The 24,863-nt window shown below is 40.0% G+C and overlaps 1 protein-coding gene across 1 annotated transcript in view; it reads left to right on the forward strand.

The window, feature by feature from the left end:
* Positions 1-7,346: 7,346 nt before the first annotated feature.
* Positions 7,347-24,863, forward strand: part of LOC309642014 (uncharacterized protein) — a gene marked incomplete at its 3' end in the record, with an annotated part of 116,227 nt that continues 98,710 nt past the window's right edge. The window contains exons 1-2 of the mRNA XM_082422928.1: positions 7,347-13,815; positions 14,435-14,507. Coding sequence (XP_082279054.1) covers positions 14,469-14,507 — 39 coding nt within the window. The 5' untranslated portion in view covers positions 7,347-13,815; positions 14,435-14,468. The remainder of the gene's footprint in view (positions 13,816-14,434; positions 14,508-24,863) is intronic.

Below are 24,863 nucleotides of genomic sequence, written 5' to 3' on the forward strand. Positions count from 1 at the left end.
TGTAGTAATCTCTCAGGATCCTTTGTATTTCTGCAGTGTCAGTTGTTACTTCTCCTTTTTCATTTCTAATTCTATTGATTTGAGTCTTCTCCCTTTTTTTCTTGGTAAGTCTGGCTAATGGTTTATCAATTATGTTTACCTTCTCAAAGAATCAGCTTTTAGTTTTATTGATCTTTGCTATCATTTCCTTCATTTCTTTTTCATTTATTTCTGATCTGATCTTTATGATTTCTTTCCTTCTGCTAACTTTGGGGTTTTTTTGTTCTTCTTTCTCTAATTGCTTTAGGTGTAAGGTTAGGTTGTTTATTTGAGATGTTTCTTGTTTCTTAAGGTAAGATTGTATTGCTATAATCTTCCCTCTTAGAACTGCTTTTGCTGCATCCCATAGGTTTTGGGTCGTCATGTTTTCATTGTCATTTGTTTCTAGGTATTTTTTGATTTCCTCTTTGATTTCTTCAGTGATCTCTTGGTTATTAAGTAGTGTGTTGTTTAGCCTCCATGTGTTTGTATTTCTTACAGATTTTTTCCTGTAATTGATATCTAGTCTCATAGCGTTGTGTTTGGAAAAGAGACTTGATACGATTTCAATTTTCTTAAATTTACCAAGGCTTGATTTGTGACCCAAGATATGATCTATCCTGGAGAATGTTCCATGAGCACTTGAGAAGAATGTTTATTCTGTTGTTTTTGGATGGAATGTCCTATAAATATCAATTAAGTCCATCTTGTTTAATGTATCATTTAAAGCTTGTGTTTCCTTATTTATTTTCATTTTGGGTGATCTGTCCATTGGTGAAAGTGGGGTGTTAAAGTCCCCTACTATGATTGTGTTACTGTCGATTTCCCCTTTTATGGCTGTTAGTATTTGCCTTATGTATTGAGGTGCTCCTATGTTGGGTGCATAAATATTTACAATTGTTATATCTTCTTCTTGGACTGATCCCTTGATCATTATGTAGTGTCCTTCTATGTCTCTTGTAATAGTCTTTATTTTAAAGTCTATTTTGTCTGCTATGAGAATTGCTACTCCAGCTTTCTTTTGATTTCCATTTGCATGGAATATCTTTTTCCATCCCCTCACTTTCAGTCTGTATGTGTCCCTAGGTCTGAAGGGGGTCTCTTGTAGACAGCATATATATGGGTCTTGTTTTTGTATCCATTCAGCCAATCTATGTCTTTTGGTGGGAGCATTTAATCCATTTACATTTAAGGTAATTATCGATATGTATGTTCCTATGACCATTTTCTTAATTGTTTTGGGTTTGTTATTGTAGGTCTTTTGCTTGTCTTGTGTTTCCTGCCTAGAGAAGTTCCTTTAGCATTTGTTGTAAAGCTGGTTTGGTGGTGCTGTATCTCTTAGCTTTTGCTTGTCTGTAAAGCTTTTAATTTCTCCGTCAAATCTGAATGAGATCCTTGCTGGGTAGAGTAATCTTGGTTGTAGGTTTTTCTCCTTCATCACTTTAAATATGTCCTGCCACTCCCTTCTGGCTTGCAGAGTTTCTGCTGAAAGATCAGCTGTTAACCTTATGGGGATACCCTTAAGTGTTATTTGTTGTTTTTCCCTTGCTGCTTTTACTATTTTTTCTTTGTGTTTAATTTTTGATAGTTTGATAAATATGTGTCTTGGCGTGTTTCTCCTTGGATTTATCCTGTAAGGAACTCTCTGTGCTTCCTGGACTTGATTAACTATTTCCTTTCCCATATTAGGGAAGTTTTCAACTATAACCTCTTCAAATATTTTCTCAGTCCCTTTCTTTTTCTCTTCTTCTTCTGCGACCCCTATAATTTGAATGCTGTGCGTTTAATGTTGTCCCAGAGGTCTCTGAGACTGTCCTCAATTCTTTTCATTCTTTTTTCTTTATTCTGCTCTGCAGTAGTTATTTCCACTATTTTATCTTCCAGGTCACTTACGTGTTCTTCTGCCTCAGATATTCTGCTATTGATCCCTTCTAGAGAATTTTTAATTTCATTTATTGTGTTGTTCATCACTGTTTGTTTGCTCTTTAGTTCTTCTAGGTCCTTGTTAAACATTTCTTGTATTTTCTCCATTCTATTTCCAAGATTTTGGATCATCTTTACTATCATTATTCTGAATTGTTTTTCAGGTAGACTGCCTGTTTCCTCTTCATTTGTTTGGTCTGGTGGGTTTTTGCCTTGCTCCTTCATCTGCTCTGTGTTTCTCCGTGTTCTCATTTTGCTTAACTTACTGTGTTTGGGGTCTCCTTTTTGCAGGCTGCAGGTTCATAGTTCCCGTTGTTTTTGGTGTCTGTCCCCAGTGGCTAAGGTTGGTTCAGTGGGTTGTGTAGGCTTCCTGGTGGAGGGGACTAGTGCCTGTGTTCTGGTGGATGAGGCTGGATCTTGTCTTTCTGTTGCGCAGGTCCACGTCTCAGACACCCCTGTTTCTACTGTAAGCAGCTGTTTGATCTGGAAGCCCAGGGGTCCTGCATCACCAACTGTCTTCCCTGCTCCTCTGCCACCCCACCACCATGCCCTACAGTAACTCACACCACATCCCATTCTGTCTCTCTGCTCACCTCCTTCCCCTTCATCTAAAGGCTGTGGCATAAGCGTTTGGAAAGGTGGAGGCCTCTTGCATTTGCTGGTTGCAAAGGACCTCAGAATTAATGATGACACTAAAGAGTAGGGGCACCTCCACTTGGCTTAAAGCAGAAGCTGTCAGAATGGAGGGACTACATGTGATGCAATGAACAGATGGCATGAGCTAGATTGTGTAGAATCATAAAGTTTGAGATTTGGAACGAACCTTAGAGGTCATCTAGTCTAGAGGTTCCTGAGCCTGGCCATGAACATCAGCTGAGAAATATTAACACACACAAACACACACACACACACACACACACACCTGTGCAAGAAATGTCACATCACCTATCTAAATCACACAAAAGCAGTTCTGACTAAGGCAGGGAGACTCCCCATCTCTTTGGGTTGTATAAGTGTTCCCGGGAACTTCTGTGTCGTTATGATAGTCAGCTATTGCTTCAGTGATGTTGTACCACAAGCTCAGTGGCTTATAACAGTAAAATTATTTCCTATGCTCACAGGTCTGTAAGTTAGATGGGGCAGATCTGCTTGGGCTGTAGGTTGGGTTCAGGTGTGCTCCACGAGTCTTTCATTTTCCTTCAACCAGGAGCCACCCAGAACATGTTCTTCTCATGGAAAATTCCAGGAATGCAAGAGGTAGAACAAACCATGCAAGTCCACTTCAAGCCTTTGCTTCATTCACACCCACCAGAAGTAAGTCACGTACCCAAGCCCAGTGGAGGTGGGCAGGTACTACAAAGCTACATGGCAAATGGTATGGATGTATAGTCCTATGACGTGTGAGTGAAGAATTGGACTGATAATCCTTATCTTCATCTGGCTTCCAAGACATCTTACTCATGATTTTCTGCTTGCCTCACTGGATATTCCTTCTAAGTTTCTTTTGTGAATCCTTCTCTCTCCAAGCATTCAGCATTAGATTCCCAGGGCTCATTCCTTTGCATTCTTCTTTATTTGCTTGTATTCCCTTTCCATCACATTGTAGACTCAGGGCAATACCAAGGACACACACACTTTCATCTCTAGCCAGTTCTGAGCTCCAGATGCATATATCCTCTTGGATGCCTAACAGACATCTCAAACCCAGTAGGTCCTTTCTAAAACTGCTCTGCCTACAGCCTTCTCTCTTTCAGGGACTGGAAAACCCATCTTCCAACCTTTTAGGTCGATAACCTCGGAGTCATCAGAGTCTTCTATTTCTCTCACGTCCTTATCCAATCTCTAAGCAAATTCAATTGGTTCTACCTGCAAAAGAGACCCAGAATCTTGCCACTTCTTACCACTCTCATAAATTACCCTTTTTGTCTGAGCCACGGTCATCTCTCACCTGGACCACTAAGATGGCCTCCTAACAGGTCTCCCTGCCCCTACTTTTGCCACCTACAGTCTGTTTGGAGTAATGCTTTTGAATTGTAACTCACATCAATTTACTCTTCTGCTCAAAACCCCATTTCACCCAAACTAAAAGCCCAAATCCTTGCAACGACCTACAACACTGTACATCATCTGTCCTCAGCACTTACTTCTCTGACAATCATCCCCTGCCATTCTCTTTCTCACTCTCCTCTCCGCAGTCTAGCTTCCTTGAATGCATGAGGCATACCCCTGTCTTAGTGACTTGGCTTTCTCTTTCTTAAATTATCTTCCTCCAGATATCTGCTTCTCTCAGACATCTGCTCCAGATAGCTCCCTCACCTCTATCCAGTCTTGGCTCAGATGTTACCTTCCCAGTGGAGCGACTCTGGCCAATAGATTTAATACCAAACCTGATACCTCTCCCCAATCCTAATCCAGTACCCCTTATTCCCCTTAATTTGCTCAACTTTTTCTTTTTCCATAACACCTATCATCTTCTAACGGTATAGCATTTACTAATTTATTATGCTTATTGTTTATTGTAGGACAATTTGTTGGACAGATGGAGGTAAGATGTCTTGAGGAAGGGACATCTTTTTTGTAGTCACACAGTGTTCTGTATTTGCTAGTAGTAGCCTTCACTTGGTGCAAATTCATACATTACTTATAGAATCCACTTCTTTTTCTCATTAGCCCATGATAATAAAAGTAGGACTCTTTGGTGTCTAAGCAGTTGTAAACACTATTGTAAATGTGGTCTCTGGAATTTCAAAAACAATTGCAAACCTAGACACTGAAGTTACTCAATTAAATATGATCATGATGATAAGATTACATTAATTTTAATTAATTAATTAATTAATTTTACATTCATTTAAATGAAAACACAAAAATTACTCTGGAAAACTCTCTGGATCTCCCAGAATACACTTATGGATCCCGATTTTGGAAGCACTGCCTTATGGAATGATAATTCCCAAGCAGATTATAAGGTCACCCAAAGTGAAGCCCTGAGCTTGAAACTTCTGGGATGTTTCTGACACTGTTACTTGTTCACCTGGTAAAACAAAGCATAAGTCATGCTCTTCTTTCCAACCCTCACCCCCAATAGAGCAAATTCAAAGTATTAAGTAAGCAGGTTGAAAAGAAAAAGGAACAAATATTTATAGATGTCTGGTGTTTTGCATGTACCATCTCACTCGTGGTCCAATGAAACTATTGAATTATTTCACACTTTTACAGAACAAAAAGCAAACTCAGGGAAGTTCGTTGACTTGCCTAAGGTCACATAGAAAGTGGTTGAATTTTTAAAAAATATTTTTTATTTGACAGACTTCAAACTTAAAGTTGCAAGAAAGGTAAAAAGAAATGTATATTCTTCACCCAGAGACCCCATTTAAATTTTGCCAATTTTCCCAGTGACACCTCAAAGAATCTAATCCAAGGTCACATGTTGCACTCAGTTGTGTTTTCATCAGTCTCTTTATTCTGGAACATGTCTTCAGTCTTTTCATGACATTGACATTTTTGAAAATTATACACCTGTCATTCTGTAGACTGTCCCTCTATTTGTGTTTTTCTGATGTTTTCTCATGATTAGACCCCAGGATGCATCTTTGGCTATGATATCATGGATGCTGTGTTTTCTTTATTGTATCTTATTGAGAGGCATGTGGTGTCTGTCCTGTGACTGGTGGTATTAACTTTGACCTCTTGATTAAGATTGTGGTGTCTGCCTTGTCTCTCTTTTGTAAAATTATTTTCCCCCTGGTATTAATGCATACTTTGTGGGGAGATACTTTGAGACTATATTCCTCACTCCACTTCCACCCACTAGTTTTGGCATCCATTGATGTTTCTTGCAAGAGTTAATTATTGCTATGGTGATTGCCACTATGGTGGTTTTCTAATTCCATCATTCTTTCTGTATTTATTGGCTGGCTTTCTACTTTAAGGAAAAGCTTTCTATTCTCTTCATTTATTCATTCATATCAGTGTGGACTCATGAATTCCTACTTACCAAATGGATCATAATTCATTACTGTCATCATTTATTTTGAGGCTCAAATTGTCCCAGATTTGGACAGTGGGAGTCCCTTCAAACTGGTTTTGAATCCATGTCTTCCAAATCTGAAGTTTCTTCAGATACCATTTATATTACATTAAATAGAAATAAAGGAAAAAATAAATGCAAAATTATAAAAGCAGTGAAGAAGGGATAGTGCATGGCATAGGTTAAGTATTCAGGCTTTGAAATTACCTAAATATTGGTTAAAATCCTGGCTTCATCTTGCCTTAGTTGAATGCTATTGGGCAAGTTGTCTGCCTTGCTGTGCCCTCATTTACTCATTTATAAAGTGGAGATGATAAGATTTATGTTACTAGGTTGTAAGAATTAAAAACATAATGCGTTGTATATAAAAAAATGTGATGCAGTGCCTGGTATGCAATTAGTATATAATAGGTGATAGCTATTATAAATAATTATGAGCCACGTTCTCCTCATCTTTAAAATGGGGACAAAAACATATCTCACAGAATCATGAAAGATTAGATGAGCAGTGTGTGTAAAACCATCTAGCACATGTAAGTATTTTTAAAAGTAAGCATTATTATTAATATTATTATTCTCTGAGCTTTCATTTCCTCATCTTTAAAGGGGCAACGCTATCTGTGTCACAGATTTGTTGTGAAGATTAAATGAAATTACATACGTAAAACTCCCAGCCCAGTGCCCAGGACTTAGAATGTGCACCATAAATAGGAAGTATTGTTGTCGGAAAGCAGATTTAAGAACATCTGGAGAAGTTACAAAGGGAAAATACCACTTCACCTGAGGAAAATCATGCATGCTCTGTGTGTGTGTGTTGTGTATGTGTTGTATGTGTGTTGTGTATGTGTGTGTGTGTTGTGTATGTGTGTGTTGTGTGTGTTGCATATCTGTGTGTGTTGTGTATGTGTGTGCTGTGTGTGTGTTGTGTATGTATGTATGTGTTGTCTGTGTGTTGTGTGTGTATGTGTGTGTGTTGTGTATGTGTGGTGTACGTGTGTGTATGTGTGTTTGCTGTGTATGTGTGTGGTGTGTTGTGTATGTGTGTGTTGTGTTGTGTGTGTTGTGTATGTATGTGTGCATTATCTGTGTTGTGTGTGTATGTGTGTGTTGTGTGTGTGTTGTGTATGTATGTGTGTTGTCTGTGTGTTTGTGTTGTGTATCTGTGTGTGCATGTGTGTGTGTTGTGTATGTGTGTTGTGTGTGTTGTGTATCTGTGTGTGTATGTGTGTGTTGTGTGTGTGTGTTGTGTGTTATGTGTGTGTTGTATATGTATGTGTGTTGTGTTTGTGGTGTGTGTGTTGTGTATGTGTGTGTTGTGTATCTGTGTGTGTGTGTGTGTGTGTGTGTGTGTGTGTGTGTGTGTGTGTGTTGTGTGTGTGTGAAGCCAATGACTATAGCTTACCACTCAGAGTTCGAGTCTCTTTTTTTCCTGAATCACTGCTCGCTCCTTTGGGCTGGAGCGGAAGGCATACTTAAATTTAATTGGTTTGGTCAAGTGCAGTGGTTTAGAGATGCACTCACACTCCCTAATCTCATTTTTATCCACTTTCCTCTAACAAGGATTCTAATCGGCCTCCCCACTGATTTACTTCACTTCCTGTAATAAACGAGCACTCAGAAGTGACATTAAAGATGTGGAGGCCGTCACTGAGGGATCAGCACCTCAGCTGAAATGGATATAAGGCTATTTTAAGCATAAAATCAACAGATCAGCATTAATGTTTGTAAATTAATAAGTCCTGCCTTCGTTTCCATTTTCCATTTTCATTTCAAAACAAATCGCATTCAGCAGGTCTGCAGCCAATCAAGTCAAATGCCAAATTAGGTTTATCCTTCGTAACTAAGACCGATAACATCGGACATTGAAGTCTCAAAAAACAGGTAACTAGTGCTTGGAAAACCTCGCCAAGTGGTGGTCTCAGAGAGAGGTTGAAAGTGGCTTGGTGCCAGCCTAGCACTATCCCTCCTCATTCATTCAAAATAAATGCCAAAGGCGTTTCATAATCAAGTATTTTACAAAAATGAAGTAGAGTCAGTTCCAGACTTTAAACACAGCTGGGTGGCGCTGAAGCTGAAATAGTCCAACAAGAATCCCAAACCATTTGGTTTGGTGTGCCAGGTACTGTCAGTCAACACGCTACACGGATTGTTTCAATTAATCCTCACAGCGATATTGCGTGGCAAATACTATTATTATCTCAATTTTTGGACGAGGGATCTGAGGTAAAGAAACTGCTTAGCTAAGGTCACAGGACAGCGGCTCAGTGAGGATTCACACGGAGGCAGTCTGACCCTGGAGTTCAAGCTCTTATCCTCCTCTAAACACCAGAGGGATTAGAGTTTTGTTATTACTGCTCTTTCGTTTTTGATACTTCTATTTGATTATGAAGCTGTTGGTGGCGCTAGGAATTCACTTCGAGCCGAGTAATGACCTCAGAGGATGCTGGATCATGATTGCTTCTGCATCCTCTCTGCACGCAGACTGCCTCCTGCCGCTGGATGCTCGGTCCCGTTTCTCAGACTAGCCCAACAGCAGCCTGAAGCGCACGGAGGCTGCCCAAGCGTTTATTTCATGATCGAAAAGCTGCGGCCAAGTACCTATTTGTTTTGTTTCCGTGACTTTTCTCCAACAGTGATATCTAGCTATGTGACTTCCGTTTAGTTATTTAACCTCCCCAGCCCTCTATTTCGGAATCTGTACTCTGAAGTGTTGCATGAGATGTTCTATAATATTCCTTCCATCTCGGACCTGCTGAGTTTCTAAACGGCTGGGTAGCTAGGTTATTATCTGTGTTCCTCAGCCTCTCCAGGAATCCATCCCCCACAACCCTTCGTTGACTCTTTTATTCCCCCTACCGCCTCATAATTTTGTCCTCGCTTCTCCTCTTTCTATCCTTTCTCTCTTGCTTTTTTTCCTTTTTCCTTTCTCACCTTTCCTGTGCTGTATTCCCTCCTGCTTCCTCCCCCCACCTTTCCTTCCTCCCTCCTTGGATTTCCTGTCTCTGCCCCCTTACTGTCTTGTCCTCTCTCACCCCCTCCATGCCCCTCTCTCTTTGCTGTATCTCTCTTTTCTCTGAATGTTCTCTTCTCTCCTTCTCTTCCTCACCGTTTTCTTTTTCTTTCTTTCATTGAATTCAACACACCATATCTTCCTTTTGCGGCACTGTTTAGATACATGTAGATCCTTGGAAAATAATAGGATTGATCAAAGGAAAATCAGAATGTGTGGTACATTTCTTTCACAAAAGAGGCATGAACACTTGGGATAGCTGGGAGTTTTGGAGCTGAAAATATATTATCTCAGTTTCTCTGTGGTGCAAGATAATCTCATCACTGCCCTTGCAAATATGATTGAGGTTCTTATTCAATAGAAGCTATTTTTCTTGGGCGTGCCATGTTTTGGGTGCCCTTCTAGAATAATCTAGGTTCCTATTTATAGTAAAAATAGCACTTACAAGTTGGTAGTTTTAGTTAGAAAACTTGAAACAAGAGAATGATCCTCAAAAGACCCAGACCAAAACTTATACCTTTGTGAGTATATCAAATTGAATATTTACAAATTATATCAGCTGGATTTGGGCTCTAAATGAACACAGTAAATGATGTCACTATTTTATCTTGTATTCTTTCTCTGTGCATCACAAATCTATTTTGTATCCCTCCATTTTCAGTTAAAGTATTGAAGACTTACCCTTTTCTAACAGGCTTCTTGTATGTATATCCCAGATATCTTAAGAAGAAAAACAACTGTTTTGTTTTGAGTAATGAATCGTCCATTTATCTTCTGACACACAGGCATTAGTTGGATTTTAGCAGAGTGTCTTTAGATTTTCTTTCAAAAAACAACCATTTTTTTCTAGGCCCCTTTTCTGCGCCAACTGAAGTGAGACCAGCCTTTGAAAATAAAACAATGTTTGGATACAACCTTTATTTTAAAAATCACTCATGCTTGTAGAACCTGTTGTTTTAAACTCTTGTTGTGGTCTGGGACTTAATACCGTGTGCTCTTGTAAACACTTAGATCCATTCAAGTTTCCGTTCTTGTTTCTCAGGAGGGGCCGATCGCTAAAATCATCAGTATGCTTCCAATATTGTTGTGTTACCTCATACCAGTATTTTTAAGGACGTACAGATAGACCTATGTTTGATGTGAAGGGATGAAGAAATTGTCTTTGAGTCCTAATTTCTACCAAATTTTCCACACCATCTTTTTTTTAGAGATCTCAGATAACCATAGCTTTTGAAAGAGGCCAGGTTGATATTTGGTTCAACAGGGACCCTACCCTCCTCTCAGAATTTTGGATTCTAGCCTCAAAATATACATCAGGTTTGGAATTTGATTTAATTCTTGGAAAATACTTTCTTCATAGATTCTTTAATAAAAAAGAGATTTCAGAAGTCTCTGATCAGGTGGTCTCCATGTAGAGACCTACGGGACACTTCCTGATTTGTGTGAAAGGACCATGGCTGCTTAGTCCTGGGCTTAACCAACAGCTGGGGCAGCTCTGAAGCCCACCGCCTGTGGCTGACACGGGCTTACATTCGAAAACGTCCAGGTCCCCAGGAGCTCCCAACTCAGAGCACCTCAACAAGGGGCCGGGCGGGATGACAAATGGGCTCATTAGTGATGTGTGGATTATCCACAAGGGCCTTCTGCACCTGAGACACAGAAAACATTAAAGAGGAGAACAAGCTCAGCTTCTGAAAAGTAGAAAGATGCCATGAAAAGAGCACACCCTCAGTGGGGAGATGACATTGGACCTGCTCTCCAGGAATGGACCTCATGAGAGAACTTGCTCAGAAAGTCACTGGCAGAGGTGAGCCATCTCCTGCAGCCTGTAGTGACCTCATGACTTCTGAATGGAGGACCAAGATCTGTCCACTGCTCTTTGCAGAGAGATAATCATTTTAGCACCTACACACACCGCCTCCCCTCTTTTCTCATCAGCTTCATTCTACCGGGAACACTATGTGCTCCTGAGAGGGTGTTTCCATGAAGACACATTTGGCCAGGACAACTCCCCTTCCTCACGTTGATGCTCAGACAGAGCAGATAGATGGCCATCTATGCTTCTGGTGCAGAATGTAGCTTAAACTTTGTTTTATTAGAAGCATTGCTGTTCAAAAACGAGATGTCTGGTCATTGTGGTGACACTCAACAATTTGGATGTCTTTTTTGCGAAAAAGGAAATCAGCACAGCTGGGTATTTTAAGTAAAATCGGGCCACCACATTGGAGTTGTGGATGTCCGGCAACGTGGAGGTTGCTTTGTACTGAAAACACAACTTTCCAAATCCAGGTCGCTCAGTCAAACGGCCGGTAGATGGCACCATGAGCATCTGATATCAGATCCAAGGCTGAGAATATTTATCTTCTCAAAGCTCTTCTCGAAATATTAAGCAAAACTTTGACTGTAACGCAACCATATTTGGACAAGCAGGTTTATTTTACTTTAGTCCTTTGTTATTAGAAACATACATATGTGTGTGTACTGTGTGTATACATTTTACTATCAAACCCTGAAGTTCTGGAAAGTATCCTTGATGGTTAGGATGGACTGTAAACTTTTACAGTATTATTTGCAGGCAGGTTTTTCAATTTCTTATTTAACTAACTTTTTCTTAGTATGAGGTTTAGTGGTTATGTGTCATACCATTGCTCAGTAAAACTCAGGAGAATATTTTTCACGCTCTAATACCCCGTAAAAGAAACTCATTCGTAGAAATGCAGTGTGACACATTGTGTGTTTTTTAAAAGAACAGCATAAATAAATGTTTTTATTCCAATGAATGCATCTATAATAAAGATATGCACACAAGCACATACAGCTCTTGATCAAGATTAAGAAATAAAAGAATGTCTATGTGTGTATAACCGAGTCACTTTGCTGTACAGCAGAGATTGGCACAATATTGTAAATCAACTACAATAAAAAGAAATTAAAAAAAGACATAGATGGATATGGTTTAGAATAGGAATGTCACCTCCATCTCAGACTCTGCTCCACCCCCAAACCTGAAGGTTTCAGAGTAGGAAATGATCTTAGAATTCAGCTGTAGGTATAACATTTGGAAGGGACGTTATCCCTTAACTAAACAAGCCATTGCCTTGGGTGGAAGTCTGAACAAAACCTTCAACTATCTTTTCGCGGATATTCTCCTTGTTGGGTAAGCAGTCAGACAAAACGTGCTGGACACAGACAAAGACTATAGGGCAGATTAGAGGGTCTAAGACCAAAGTCAAATGCCCAAACTGTATTTGGAACAGAAGCAAAGTTGGGGTCAGTTATCAGAAGGGTATTTATGAGAGACACCGAAGTTCCAGAGGCACATGTAAGAAGAGAAACATTCAAGACTCAAGGTGCACACACGTGGTGACTAGGACTTGTGAGCAGGGGTACAAGATTAGCTTCTGGGATGAATATTGTTTGCCTGTAATTTTGTTCTATTTGAAGATGCAAGATTTGCCTTCAAGGATGCCTCTTTGTCCTTCTTAAATGGCACTCTTTTTTTTTTTTTTTTTTGCATGCAGTATCTGACAGACATTGATTTCTTCTTAATCACAAATATTGACTTCAATCATTAATTCAGAGCTTACTTAACTTCTAACTTTGACACAGAGTTATATCTTGCAGAAAATAAAATAATCATTCTTTGAGGTACCCTGGATAGAAGGGGAGGAGGAGTACTGGGGATGACCAGAGAGGGTGAGCTGCTGTTGGGTTTCTACAGGAATTTCTATTATTTGGGTTGCAAGTTGGTTTGGGGAAAGCCTTCAGGAAGTTGAGTGGGAGAGAAGGACAGGCAGGAACTGCAGGAGAAGAGAAATCCTAGTCAAAGGCATCGTGCCCAAGGCCTGATGTTTGCAGTGACAGAGGTTTCAAGTGTCACCAGGATATACTGGGGGAAAATACTTTTGCATGTGACATTTGGAAGCAGATTGAAATGTAGTTGGCTTTAGGGGTCTTTGTATCACCCTTCCCTGAGGTGGGCACATTTTCATCAGCTCATTGATCTTGATGCACAAGGATTAAAATAGTTAGAGGCAAAGAGCAAAGTCATGTTATCTTCAGTCAAATTCGAAATATGAGGAGAAAGAAGTATTAGAGTTTACCAAATGGAAACAGAAACTAGTCTGTGGGAAAAGAAGTTTTATTTTCAGTCTTCCAAGACATTTCAAATGGCAGACGATAAAAAGTAATATGAAGACTATTGAGGAATTGCCTGAAACACACAAAAAGGGACCAGGCAAACAGTTAATAATGAGAGCAATATTGCTTTAGTGTCCACAGGAATGTTCAAGACTTTTGAGGGGAGAAAGTGCAGAGAGAAAATGTACCTAATTGCTTCTAAATGGCTAAAACAAGCTAAGTCTGATTCTTTCCACTTCACAAGGGAGCTAGAGATGTTGAAAAGTCTGGGAGTTTATTCAGTTCATTCAACAAAGAATTATCATTGTGTAGTTCTAGCTTTGGTATCAGATCTCGTTTTGAGTTGATGCTCCAACAAATACTAACTGTGTGATTTTCAATAAGTTGCTTAACTTCTCCAAGCCTTAGTCTGACAGTCATATCTACCTCAAGGATTAAATGAAAGTATGTTAGTAATGAATGTAGAAATACTATCATTCATATTAATAAATATATATCGAATGCCTACTATATTCTAAGTATAGCTCATCAGTTTAAATTTTCTCCATAATTATTTATGTCATAGGTGCTAGTTCAGGACTTTGCGTCATGGGGGAGAAGCTATTTTTCCCAAAGACTGAGGAAGGCAATGTGCAGGAGCTAATCTTCAAGGTCTGCTGAACACAGAGCTTAGTCTTCCCTCAGCAAAAACATGGTAAAGGACCGTTATTATTATTTTAAAGAGAAAGAAAGGAAAGATATATTGTTGGATTTCCCTTGTATGTTTTCATTGCTATTCTTTCTAAGTTTCTTCTAGACTCACTTCCGCTACATTCTAAAATAAAATGCCTTCTAGACACAGGTAGTTAGCAGGGACTTTGGCCCAACATCCTATGACGGAACTGCTCCTTAAACTGACAGTGTATTTGGGGGTTCCACGTTTGCCAGCCACTGCCTTCAGTCAGAACAGGTCAATGGTGTGGACTGGGCTTTCTACTCTAGGCAACAGAGATAATTAATTACTTGAGATATCTGTAAAATGAAAACTAAATATAAATGAAGAGTAATATGAGTATTGCTGCAGAGGGAAGTATGAAGCCTGATTCTTCTTCTCCCGTAGAAAGCTTCTCAACAGGATGGAATTTTAGGGAATTTTTTCAAACAGAATTTGGAAGCACCCTTTAAAAAACATCTGTAAGTGTTAGTTTTGCTGTGTAATAACCAACCACAGTACATCAGTGGTTTACAATGATAAGCGTGTAACTCTTGCATGGGTCTATGTGTTGGTTAGGGTTCAGGTGGAATTCACGTCTGCTCATCATGTCTTATTCCAGGACCCAACTTGGAGGAACAGCGGTCAACTGAGACATGTTCTTCCCATGGCAGAAGTCAGAAGCTCCCAGAGGGGTGAGTGGAAACTAGTGTTGCCTTATAAGGCCTAAGCTACGAACTGCTGCCTTGTCATTCACCCCACATTCCACCGACCAAAGCAAATCATGTGTACAAGCCCAACATCAGTGGAGTGGGGAGAGAATCTGAAAAATATTCTAATCTACCATAAGTAGATATTCCAGTTAACTACCAGAAGCTATGAGGTAGTGGTGATTACAAATTAACCAGTATTTGGTACAGATTTGGTGATATGAAACCATGCTTTCAAGTACTAAAATTCAATGAACTTATTTCTGTAAGTTTTCTTAAAGCCATTACTGATGGTAATAGGACATAAGAGCTCTAAAGAGCTTTTTCACAGCCACTCCTGTGCTTGCAGGGCAGGATGAAAGTGCAGTAATGTTGTCCACCAGTGGCTCCATCTCTAGGGAGAGTTTCACCTGTCCCCTGCTCCTCCAGCAGATGCTTTTAGATTAGCAAATGAGTTTCCTTCATGTAATAGTCTAGACACTTTTCAAACTGCTGTTTTTTTAATGCATCTCGGGACAAGAGAGACTGTACATGAGCCCTGTAGAAGGGGAATCTCAGTTTCTTGTATCACTTTGGGTCCCTGGACATCAGCCCCGTTGACCCTCTAAGCCACACGTTTTGGGGCTTGTCTCTCTGGTGCAGATCCTAGGGGTTGGGGTGCTTGATGGGGCGACAACTCCTCTCTCTTCTGGGGGAAGCACCGGACTGGTGAGATTCCTCCCTATGCGTGTTGCCATGCCATGCTGGGAATGCAATTTTTGCCAAGACTGTGTCTCTGCCTTTCCTACCCATATCATTGTGGTCCTTGTATCCTTTGTTGTGGAGAAGCAGTTCACCTAGTTTTCAGATCTTTTTCAGAGGGAAATGATCCATATGTAGCTGTAGACTTGGTGTGTCCACGGGAGGGGGTGAGTTCAGGTTCTCCCTATGCCACCATCTTGGACCTTAGATGGCTATTGCTATCTTTAACCAGAAGCCTACTTTACTTTTCTATATGAAGTTTATTCTGCTTCAACCTCTGCTTCGAAACGTGTTTGGCCATAAATTTGTCCTCGGTCATTTAGGAAGCGTCTTTCTTTACGCTACAGTATCAGGCGGGAACCCTGGTTTTAAGTAATAACAAAAAGTGGGGACAGACAGCAGTCTGGGAGCACTTCATCTTTTCTGTCACTCTGTTTGCTGCCCAGTGCAGTTGTCTTGTACTCGGCTCTGCCTTCTGTCTCTTCGGCCATGATGCTCTGGCCAGGCTTAGAGATACTTCTCCCAGTAATCCTCCCCTGACCACAGACTCAGCATCTCATGGCCATCCCTCTGTGTAAAGGATGCTACATTTCACTTTGTCCTTCATCTCTTCCCCAGCCTGAGAGAAACTCAAACTCCCCTATGATCTCAACTCCATCACTTTCCCCTCAAGGGCTTACCCACTTTAATCTTCAGTGTGTATAATCTATGGAACTACTACTTATTCCCCAACCTGAGTGAGGGCTGGGGGCAGCAGTGCTGGGGAGTCAGTATTATAAGGCCAGTTGATTAGCTTAGAAATGCAGTACAGGTTTCTGTTTCTGGGATGGTGATGGGCAAAAAGATGCTAACACTATGTATTTTTTCTTAATAATTCGCACTGTTATACTCTGCTTGGAAGCCCTCTACCTCCCTCTTTCCAAGGGCTTCTCTTCTCCCACTTCTTGCTCATTTCACTGGGTTTTTTAATTTACTGCCTCGGGACAGAGATAAAGTCACCTTTTCAACGGGTAAGTCGAGTCTCTACAGTAAGTGAAAGCCTTTTCTCATCTAGGGAACATTCTGTTATACAATTGAATCTTATAAGCATGACCATATTTAATTGAGTGACTTCAATGTCCATGTTTGAGATTGTTTTTGAAATTTTAGAGCCCACATTTATAATTGTGTTTATAATTGCTTAAACATTTAGAGAAATTCAGTTTCTTTTTCTCTAAGGAAAAAAATTAGTTTAATTCTTCTGCACTATGAATGAATTCTCTCTTTTTTGGACGTGGTGACTGGGTACCACTGGCAATACAGACGCCTAAATAACAATAGCTCAAATATCTTAGAAGATTTTATTTTTTCTTAGAAGATTTTAAAAAGCATTCAACATTTTAGTTTAAACCCAAGATTTATTAAATATTTGCCTCAAGTATAAGTCATTTCTCTCCCTCTGCCCCAGCTCCCCAGTTAGTATTTCATAAAGAACATAATTTTTGGAGTTTTTGATTCACATCATTTTTCCCCTCACAAAGAGTGGCTTAGAACATGGGTTTTAGAGTGTGTCAGAGTTCAGGTCTAGGCTCTGACCTGACCAGTGTGATCTAAAGGAATTTCTTTTTTTTTTTTTTAAGAGGAATTTCTTACCCTTGATTTTCCCTACCTGTGCAATAAAGCTAGTGCCACTTAGCTCAGGGACTAGACAATCACAGGAAAACATCATTTGTAAAGCACTTTACCCAAATGAACACTAGACAGATTTGAATTTTAACTAATGTTATTGTCACATAAAAGAAAAAGATCAAACTTTTCTATAGATTCTTCTATCTACTGTAAGGACTATAAAAAAGGATATGACATTTTTTGAAGCTCAGAAGTTTTTCTGGACTTCTCAGTTCTGACTACAAGATATGACATCTACCTTCACGAGAAAACTGGGTGCATGTTCTAAAGATATTATTTTAGAGAAACTGGATATAAATTAATTTTTTTGTTGTAAAGTTCTATTTCACATATGCCTGTGGCCACCAGTCAAAGGATTGTTATGCCACCTTCTATTGTAAAAGGCAGAGTGAGGGACTGTCTGTAGTCAAACCCATATTGTTGCTGTCCCCTCCCTGGTCTCCTCTGCATCACATTTCCCAGGATCTCCTTCTTCATTTGTTCTAGACTTGAGTCTGCCAGTGTGAGACCCAAGGGTGAGGTCTGGAAGGAAGTTGAGAAGGAGAGGCCATTTCTCTCCAGAGGTATTTTCAGGCAAACCCGTGGGCAGATGACACAAGAGTGGTTCACAGCTGCTACTGGGTGAGCGCCTGCTTATTGCCTGCTTTGGTACTCTCAGAGGTTGATACAGTTGGAAGTGGCTTTTGGAAACTCATTTGCTTAAGTGCATGCTGAGACCATCAGAAAGGCTTCTGGAAGAGCTCTGGAGAGCCACCAACATAGTGCTGCAGACTGAGATCTTCGGTGATAGCCTCCCTGACCATTTTTCCCCAACCCTTCCAATAGTTGTGTAAGCCTCTATTTCCCTCTATGAAAGCCCTTCCTGCTTCAAATACATAGAGCGGCTTCTGCTGTCCTGATCAAACCCTGACTGAAATTGGCAACATGGTATACTGAACACTAAACTGGGAGTGGAAAGATCTTGTATATTATGGTCATTCCATATCAGCCCACGTTGACCTAAATCATTCTTTTTAAAGCAACTCTTGATTTTCCATTTTGTAGATGTATCCTAATTCATTTAACCAATCCCCCGTTGAAAGACACTTAGTTTCTCATTTCTAGTTTTTCTCTAACACCGATGAACATCCTTGTATTTGTACTTTGCACACTTGTGTGAGCATATCTATGGGATAAAGTCCTGGAAGTGAAATTGTTGTGTGCCAAAATAGTTGTAGCAGTTCCAAGAACAGTGTCTGATTTTTACTTTTGCCTTTTAGAAACCATACGTGTGATTGGGTGAATTAATTAAATAATCTGAGTTTCACTTTCTCTGTCAAAAACCCCTGACTTTTTCTAAGAAAGATGTTCTTTATCCCCAAGGGAGTAATGAAAGTGAGAGCACAGATATTGAAATCCACTTTCTTTCTAGAGGACCAAATTAGACACATTATGAAAATATTTTTTGTATTTTATATTTAAAAAAATATATATATCATTTGAGGGTAGCTGATTGGGCTTTCAATAAAATAAGTCAGAAAGGATCCCATTACATATGTTAGCTGGGAAACAAAGAGACCATGAGGTGAGACCTTCTTGCTTCATGCCTCCTTCTCTCTGAAATGCCGGAACTCTGTGGGAGGATCGTGTTTGTATATTTGTGGCTGGATATATATTTGTGTGGGAAGCAAGAAATGCTTGAAACTTTATTATCAAGTTTAGAAGTTTTATGCTCTTCCTTACAACTAGTATCAACACATGTAGCTTCCATAATAAAATCTGTCCTTTTTTCTTTTTTATGAGAAGGCTAACTAACGATTTGCCTAACTAGATGGAAACATATACCTTAATGCTAGGATCACATTAGGGAGGTAAGTGTGCCTAGACCTTGGCTTATTTAGGATCTCAATTCTGAGGCTAAATTGCAAGTTTGATAGTGCCTAATCCATAATCAGTAGTTAAGAAGTATTTGTTGAAAGAATGAATGAATGTATTAATTACAGAGGGTATTGTGACATTTATTTTCATTAAAAATGATTTGTGCTGCCTTGAAGAAAATATTCTTTGTCATTGCCTTTGTGAAAGAAAGACAGCCTCCCATGAGGCTGAAAACCTTATAGAATTTCTGGGTTGAACTTCTTTTTTCAAGAATACCAGAAGATACACTAGCTGTTTTTTGAATGAAAAGTTTCACTTTCATTTTCGAGCAGGATAAATTATCTTTGCCTTGGCCAAATAGGTGAAGGTAGAGCCTTGATCTGGTAGTGGAAGGTGGGATTGAATGGATTCCCCTTTGTCCACCTTTCCCTCATTCCTGGATCTGATTTGCAGATCACTTTGGGGAATGATTAGTTGGTACCGAGATGGGAAGTGATGAGAAAAATTAAAAGTAATGGCTACTTGATGGTAAGCCATGTGAAGACCTTTACATGGTTCAAGCTGTGAGCTATTCCTAAAATGGAATTATAAATGGGATTTTAACATGTAAAGCCAGGATTGATGGGAAATCAACACAGAAAAAAAATGTGTGTGTTGTAACACAAACAAACAGACATTGGGCTTGGAAGCCAGATATATTTCACTTCACATTTTACAAATTGTGTGACGTTAGGCAAATAGGTTTTCCCATCTTTACAACAAGGTGATCATGCCATTCTCAGAGGGATACTAAGAGACTGAAATGAGATATGCCACACAGTTTTCAATGGATAAATCTTGACCTCTTCTCCTTTCATTATCATTAAATACTTTTGCATGTTCAAGGACCCAGTATGTACTGGTCCCTCTTGCATTTGTATTTGTAGTTAGTAGATCAACAAAACATAGGTTCAATGAACTAACCCCTTAGGACTATACAGGTTGTATCTAATCTCCCCCTACAAATCTATTTTTTCTAATGGAGCTTAAGAAAATTTCGTTCAGTTTTAATGCTTCTCACCTGTAAAGTGAAGGTGCTGGCATAAGGGGACTTCCCAGCCTGCTTGTGGCTCTCCAAGAGGAAGTTTACAGCTGGTCTTGTTTAAGTGCTGGTACAAGACAGATTACAACTTCGGGTTATTTTTCTTCCTGGTCTTGAACCCTCTTTGAAGGACCCTTATTCTATGTCACCCACCCTCTTTTCTCTTGATAAAACATTTAGTCATTTTGTATCTTTGGACTATCTATGATCTCCAGAAGAAAAAGAGGAGCTGCGAAAACATCTTAGAATTTAGAGATAGTAATTTGCCGAATTGTTGGGACAAGTCATGATTCATGCCAAAAAGTAGAAAAACTTGATTTCATTCAATTAAAAAAAATATTTTTTTCATTTTTTACCTTGGTGTTGAAAGTGGAATAGAAAGATTGTGAAGTTGGTAAAATGGGGAACTTATTTTTAAGGCAAAATACACCATGGTCTCCTCAAAGTGAAGTAAAGAACTAAATTCTTACCCTTCCGATGTATAGATGGCACTGTTTGCAAAGGAAAAGTCTCTGGGCCCAAGAGAAGCACAAAGAGACTGGGATCCCCCCTCATGCATGGATCTCTTCTTCCTCCTCTGTTCTTAGGCAATAGCTAGCTCTAAGGGGCTTGCTACTCATGTTCTTTCCTTACCAACTTCCCTGAGGAAATGGTTCTGAGCAATGACTCATAGCTAAGGTGTTCCACTGAGGAAAGAGAAATCTTGGAGCCAAGCCCAGCAACTAAAGAGAGAATCCACTTCCCCCATCCCAACTTAGGTACAGTCCCTTAGCTATTAATCTGAGCTTCCGCTGTGGGTTGGAGGGACAGAGGTAAAGGGCTGGAAAATTCACCAAGACTTGGTAGGGCTGAGGCTCATAATCTTTAACTTACTCCCCTGGGTGCACCACACCATTAACCTGTTAGGGATGGGAGTGATTTCACAGAGGGTGAGGCTGGTAGACAGGAGGGAAGGGATAGATTAGACGGCTGCAGACTGGAGCAGGTTAAAGAGAACATGGCAAGTTGGTGAAATTCATTCATTCGGTGCTTACTTTGAGCCAAGCACATGGATTATTTAATTTAGTTCTCATAACAACCCTGTGATGTGGGTTGCCACCCCCATTTTACAGACTAGGAAACCGAGGTTTAGAGGTTAAGTTACTTGCTTAGAATGATATAGCTAGTAAATGAGTTACTTACTTAGGATGACATAGCTAGTAAGTGGTGGAGTCTGAGTTTCATCATCATTCCTGTACATCATCATCAGTGCAAGTGTTTCCTGCTCTTCCACTTTGAACACTCCCTCAGAGATACATGCATCTCCATCGCTATACCCCTAGCACTTCCCAGGGTGCTGGGCAGGTGTCTGCGAATGTGTCTTCTGCTTCCTCCTTCCTATTTCTGCTTAACCTGAGCATGTGGCCAAGCTCACCACCAGCCTCATTAGATTCCATCCTTGAGAGTCAATTTCCTGTTGCCCCTTCTATCAACCTACACTTCCTGGTTCCCGAATAACCAAATCCCCACCCAGATCAACCCTTATTATTGTCTTCTCAGTGAACTATCAGGATGCAGTGCACTACTAAGAAAAACCATTAGCCAGTATTTTACTTTTGTGTGTTGTTTTGTTTTTGGTGTGTACAATATCTTTAGGGTAACTTCCAAAGGTCACTCACTATTACTCAGCACTTTAAAAATCTATCTCTTGTTGATTCTGTTTTTATCATATGCTTTATGACAGCTTTTCTAAATCTCCTAGAACCTTATATTTACATTAATTCCCATTTCTACTTTCTCCTGAGATGTTGCGCCTTCAATTGGCTACTGAAATCTACTCTTGAAGGTCACCAGTGACCTTCTAATCATCAAGTCATATGTCATTTTTTCATGTCTGACCTCAGTGATGGCTTGGCTGGCCGACCCTCCTTTTTGAGGGTTCTTCTTTTCTATATATTCTGCGCCTTGGCACCTCCCCTATGTGGATAGAGGCCATATATACATATATATATATATATATATATATATATATATATATATAATCACTGTGCCCTTTTTCTTTGGGCCCAGTATTGCATTTCCAACTACATGCTAGGAATCTTCACCTGGATTCAGCACAAATTCTTGAACTTAATATGTGAAAAACTAAATTAATCATTTTCCCATGGAAACTGGGTCCTTCTCCTGATTTCTTTATTTCTGTTTTTTTTTTTAAATCTAATTTCTAACCTAGAGATCTCCTTTCATATCCCCATAGAAAACTTGTTAAAGTTCTGTGAAATCAATTTTCTCCATTTCCTTTGATCCTCCCCTCCCCCACCTCTTTAGCACCATACTCCATTCCCTGGTTAGATTTGTAATTACCTTGACCTAGACTCCAACCTTCAGCTCTGGAATCCACCTAACACAGCCTTATCATGTCAACATCTTAAAGCATAAGTCTCATCTTAATATTTCCCCCATTGAAAATAAAGATAAAATCCTCAATAGCCCGTTGTTATTTACTAAGTTGATTAATTTCTTAGGGTCTTCCAAAATATATTTCCAACTAGCCTTTCCTTTTGTTTCCTGCTTCTCCCCTCACTTATACCCTATTTCAAGAAACATCTTTACTTAGTTCCAAGAAACTAACCCATGTTTTCCCATTTCTAGGCCTTTGCTTTTAAGGTTCCTTCCCTGTTAAAATGTCTCCCCCTGACACTTTGGCCTATTAAAAACACATCTTTTTGTCAAGGGCCACCTCAAAGACCACCTCTTCCTGAGAATCTTTCCTGAACCTTCCAATATGATTTTTTCCCTTCTTTTCTTTCTTTATTTAAAAAATAATTCATGCCATACAGTGGGAGTTCACCCTTGATGGTAGGTTTGTCTTATTCATCTCTGTATACTCAGCACACATGTCATAGTCTCTTAATAAATAACTTTTGTGAAGAACTAGGTTGAATGTACTTTGTTTACCACTACTGCAGATATGGAGAAATATAATGCATGGTTCCTGCTCTGATAAATCTTAGAGACATATTGATGAGAAAAGATATTTAGAATTAATGAGATCTCCATTGAAAGCCTATGATAAGGGTCAAATCAGTGCTACAGATTTTAAGTACTGAGTGAGTTTGGTGTTAGATGAGTTTTTGGTGGAATGAATTTCGCCTGGTGATAGACCTGAACTTAGTGAATGGGTGAGAGCTGAATTGATGCCCAGAGATAGTGGGAAAAGATATTCTAGGCTAGGGCTGGGAGGAAGGGCTTTTCTCTGCCTCTCTGTGATTTCTACCCACTGGTCCTGGTTCTGTTCTATGGGACAACAAAGTATGTTTGCTCTTCAAACGTCAGTTCTTCCTTCCTCCCTCCCTCCCTCTCATCCTCCTTCCCCTTCCAGCCTTCCTCCCTCCCTCTTTCCCTCCTCCCCTTCCTTCCTTCGTTTCTTTTTTGGTTAAACATTCCCTATTCCTTTGGGCATGTCACAATATCATTTGTAGATCCTTCATCATTCTGGTGGCCTCTGAAGACATGCTGCTCTTAGATAAGGTACCTCTCTTACATGCATCTCCAGAGTTGAATACACTGGCCCAGATATGATATTTTTAGGTTGGAGGGCAGTGGGACTGTCCCTCTCCTGTCCTGAATTTGTACTTCCATTAAAGCCATCCAATAGCACATTGACCGCTTGCTCTTCCGGACAAATGAACACGTGGACACTCCTGCCCCTTTGTATACTAGGAGCACTTTTAAATTGAGGTTCTCCACGTGCTTTTATGAGCACTAATTAATTATCACCGCACCTTGGTGAGGACTGAGGAATCACTTCTTCCCGCAGGGAATTACAGACTGCGCCTCCACGGAATGCTAACCGCCATGCCCAGCAACGCTGTGAGGTGGAGGGTTGAGACTATCATATTCAGTTGAAACTGCAGGGGGAATTTTAGGGAGGCAGAATGTAATTACTTTAGTTGGACTGGAGCCAGGATTCCGGAGTTAACACAACTGCTCTTAGAAAGTTTGCCATAAGATCTCTGGTGACCACAAATGGTTAGGTCTGTGGTTTTAGGTTTCATCCAAAAGGTAAACAGCTCAGTGTAGCACAGTGCCCTGAACACCACGCGGGACATCGATTCACACAGCCCCGGAGAGGAGAGGCCACCTACTGAATGAGAAACACCATTTCCTGAAGTACCTACTTGTTCCTGGGAGGTCTCTCATCCTTGCACCAAAGCAGCCCAGCCCTTACTTAGCTAGTGAGAACTGACAGGCTCCCAGCACAGAGTGGTATGGCTGCCAGACTAAATTATGTGCTTGTCATTTTTCCCTGTGTTGTCCAAGATTCCAGCAACAAAACAGTAGGGAACTCCCCGTACACATTTTTTGCTCAAAATACATTCGTTTCTCCTCTCAGTAAAGTTCCTGGATCCCACAGTCCAAGTTAAACACAACTGGAATTTCCCTATAAGTCAAAAACAATATTAACTCTGAGCCCACATATTTTTCTTCTCATAGGGAATGTACACAGTTAAACACAGCACATGTTGCAGACAATCTGCAAATGGTAAAAAGCTCTGGAGGAAAGAAACAAAAAGGAAGAAGTGCAAGGGAACATATTTTTCAACAAGAGAGCAGAGGAGATTTGGTGGGGTGTCTGACCCGGCAATGAGAATTTTCCTCTGTGGTCTGTTGAAAGAAGAGCAGAGGCTGGCATCATGCCGTGGGTGGACGGTTGGAGGTTTCTATACCACACTGATCTTCAATGAGGATGACTTCTTGGTGGGAAGCAAAGAGATTCTTGTACAATATTAGCATGGTACACAGCTGAATTCATGTGTCCCTGACTTGGGCTGTACAGGAGACATTAAAGTACCTGTTTATCTGAAGTCTCAGGATTACCATAGTCATCTTTTTCAAATTAAAATGGCAATGTAAAGTTTTGTGAATGTTAGTTCTTCTAATTGACAGTGGCTTGTATAATTAAAATAAAGTCACTAATATTTTCTCTTGTTTTCTTTTTTATCACTGAAAGT

Source organism: Balaenoptera physalus (genome assembly GCF_965194825.1).
Source record: "Balaenoptera physalus genome assembly, chromosome: 13".
In the NCBI taxonomy this organism is placed as follows: Eukaryota; Metazoa; Chordata; class Mammalia; order Artiodactyla; family Balaenopteridae; genus Balaenoptera; species Balaenoptera physalus.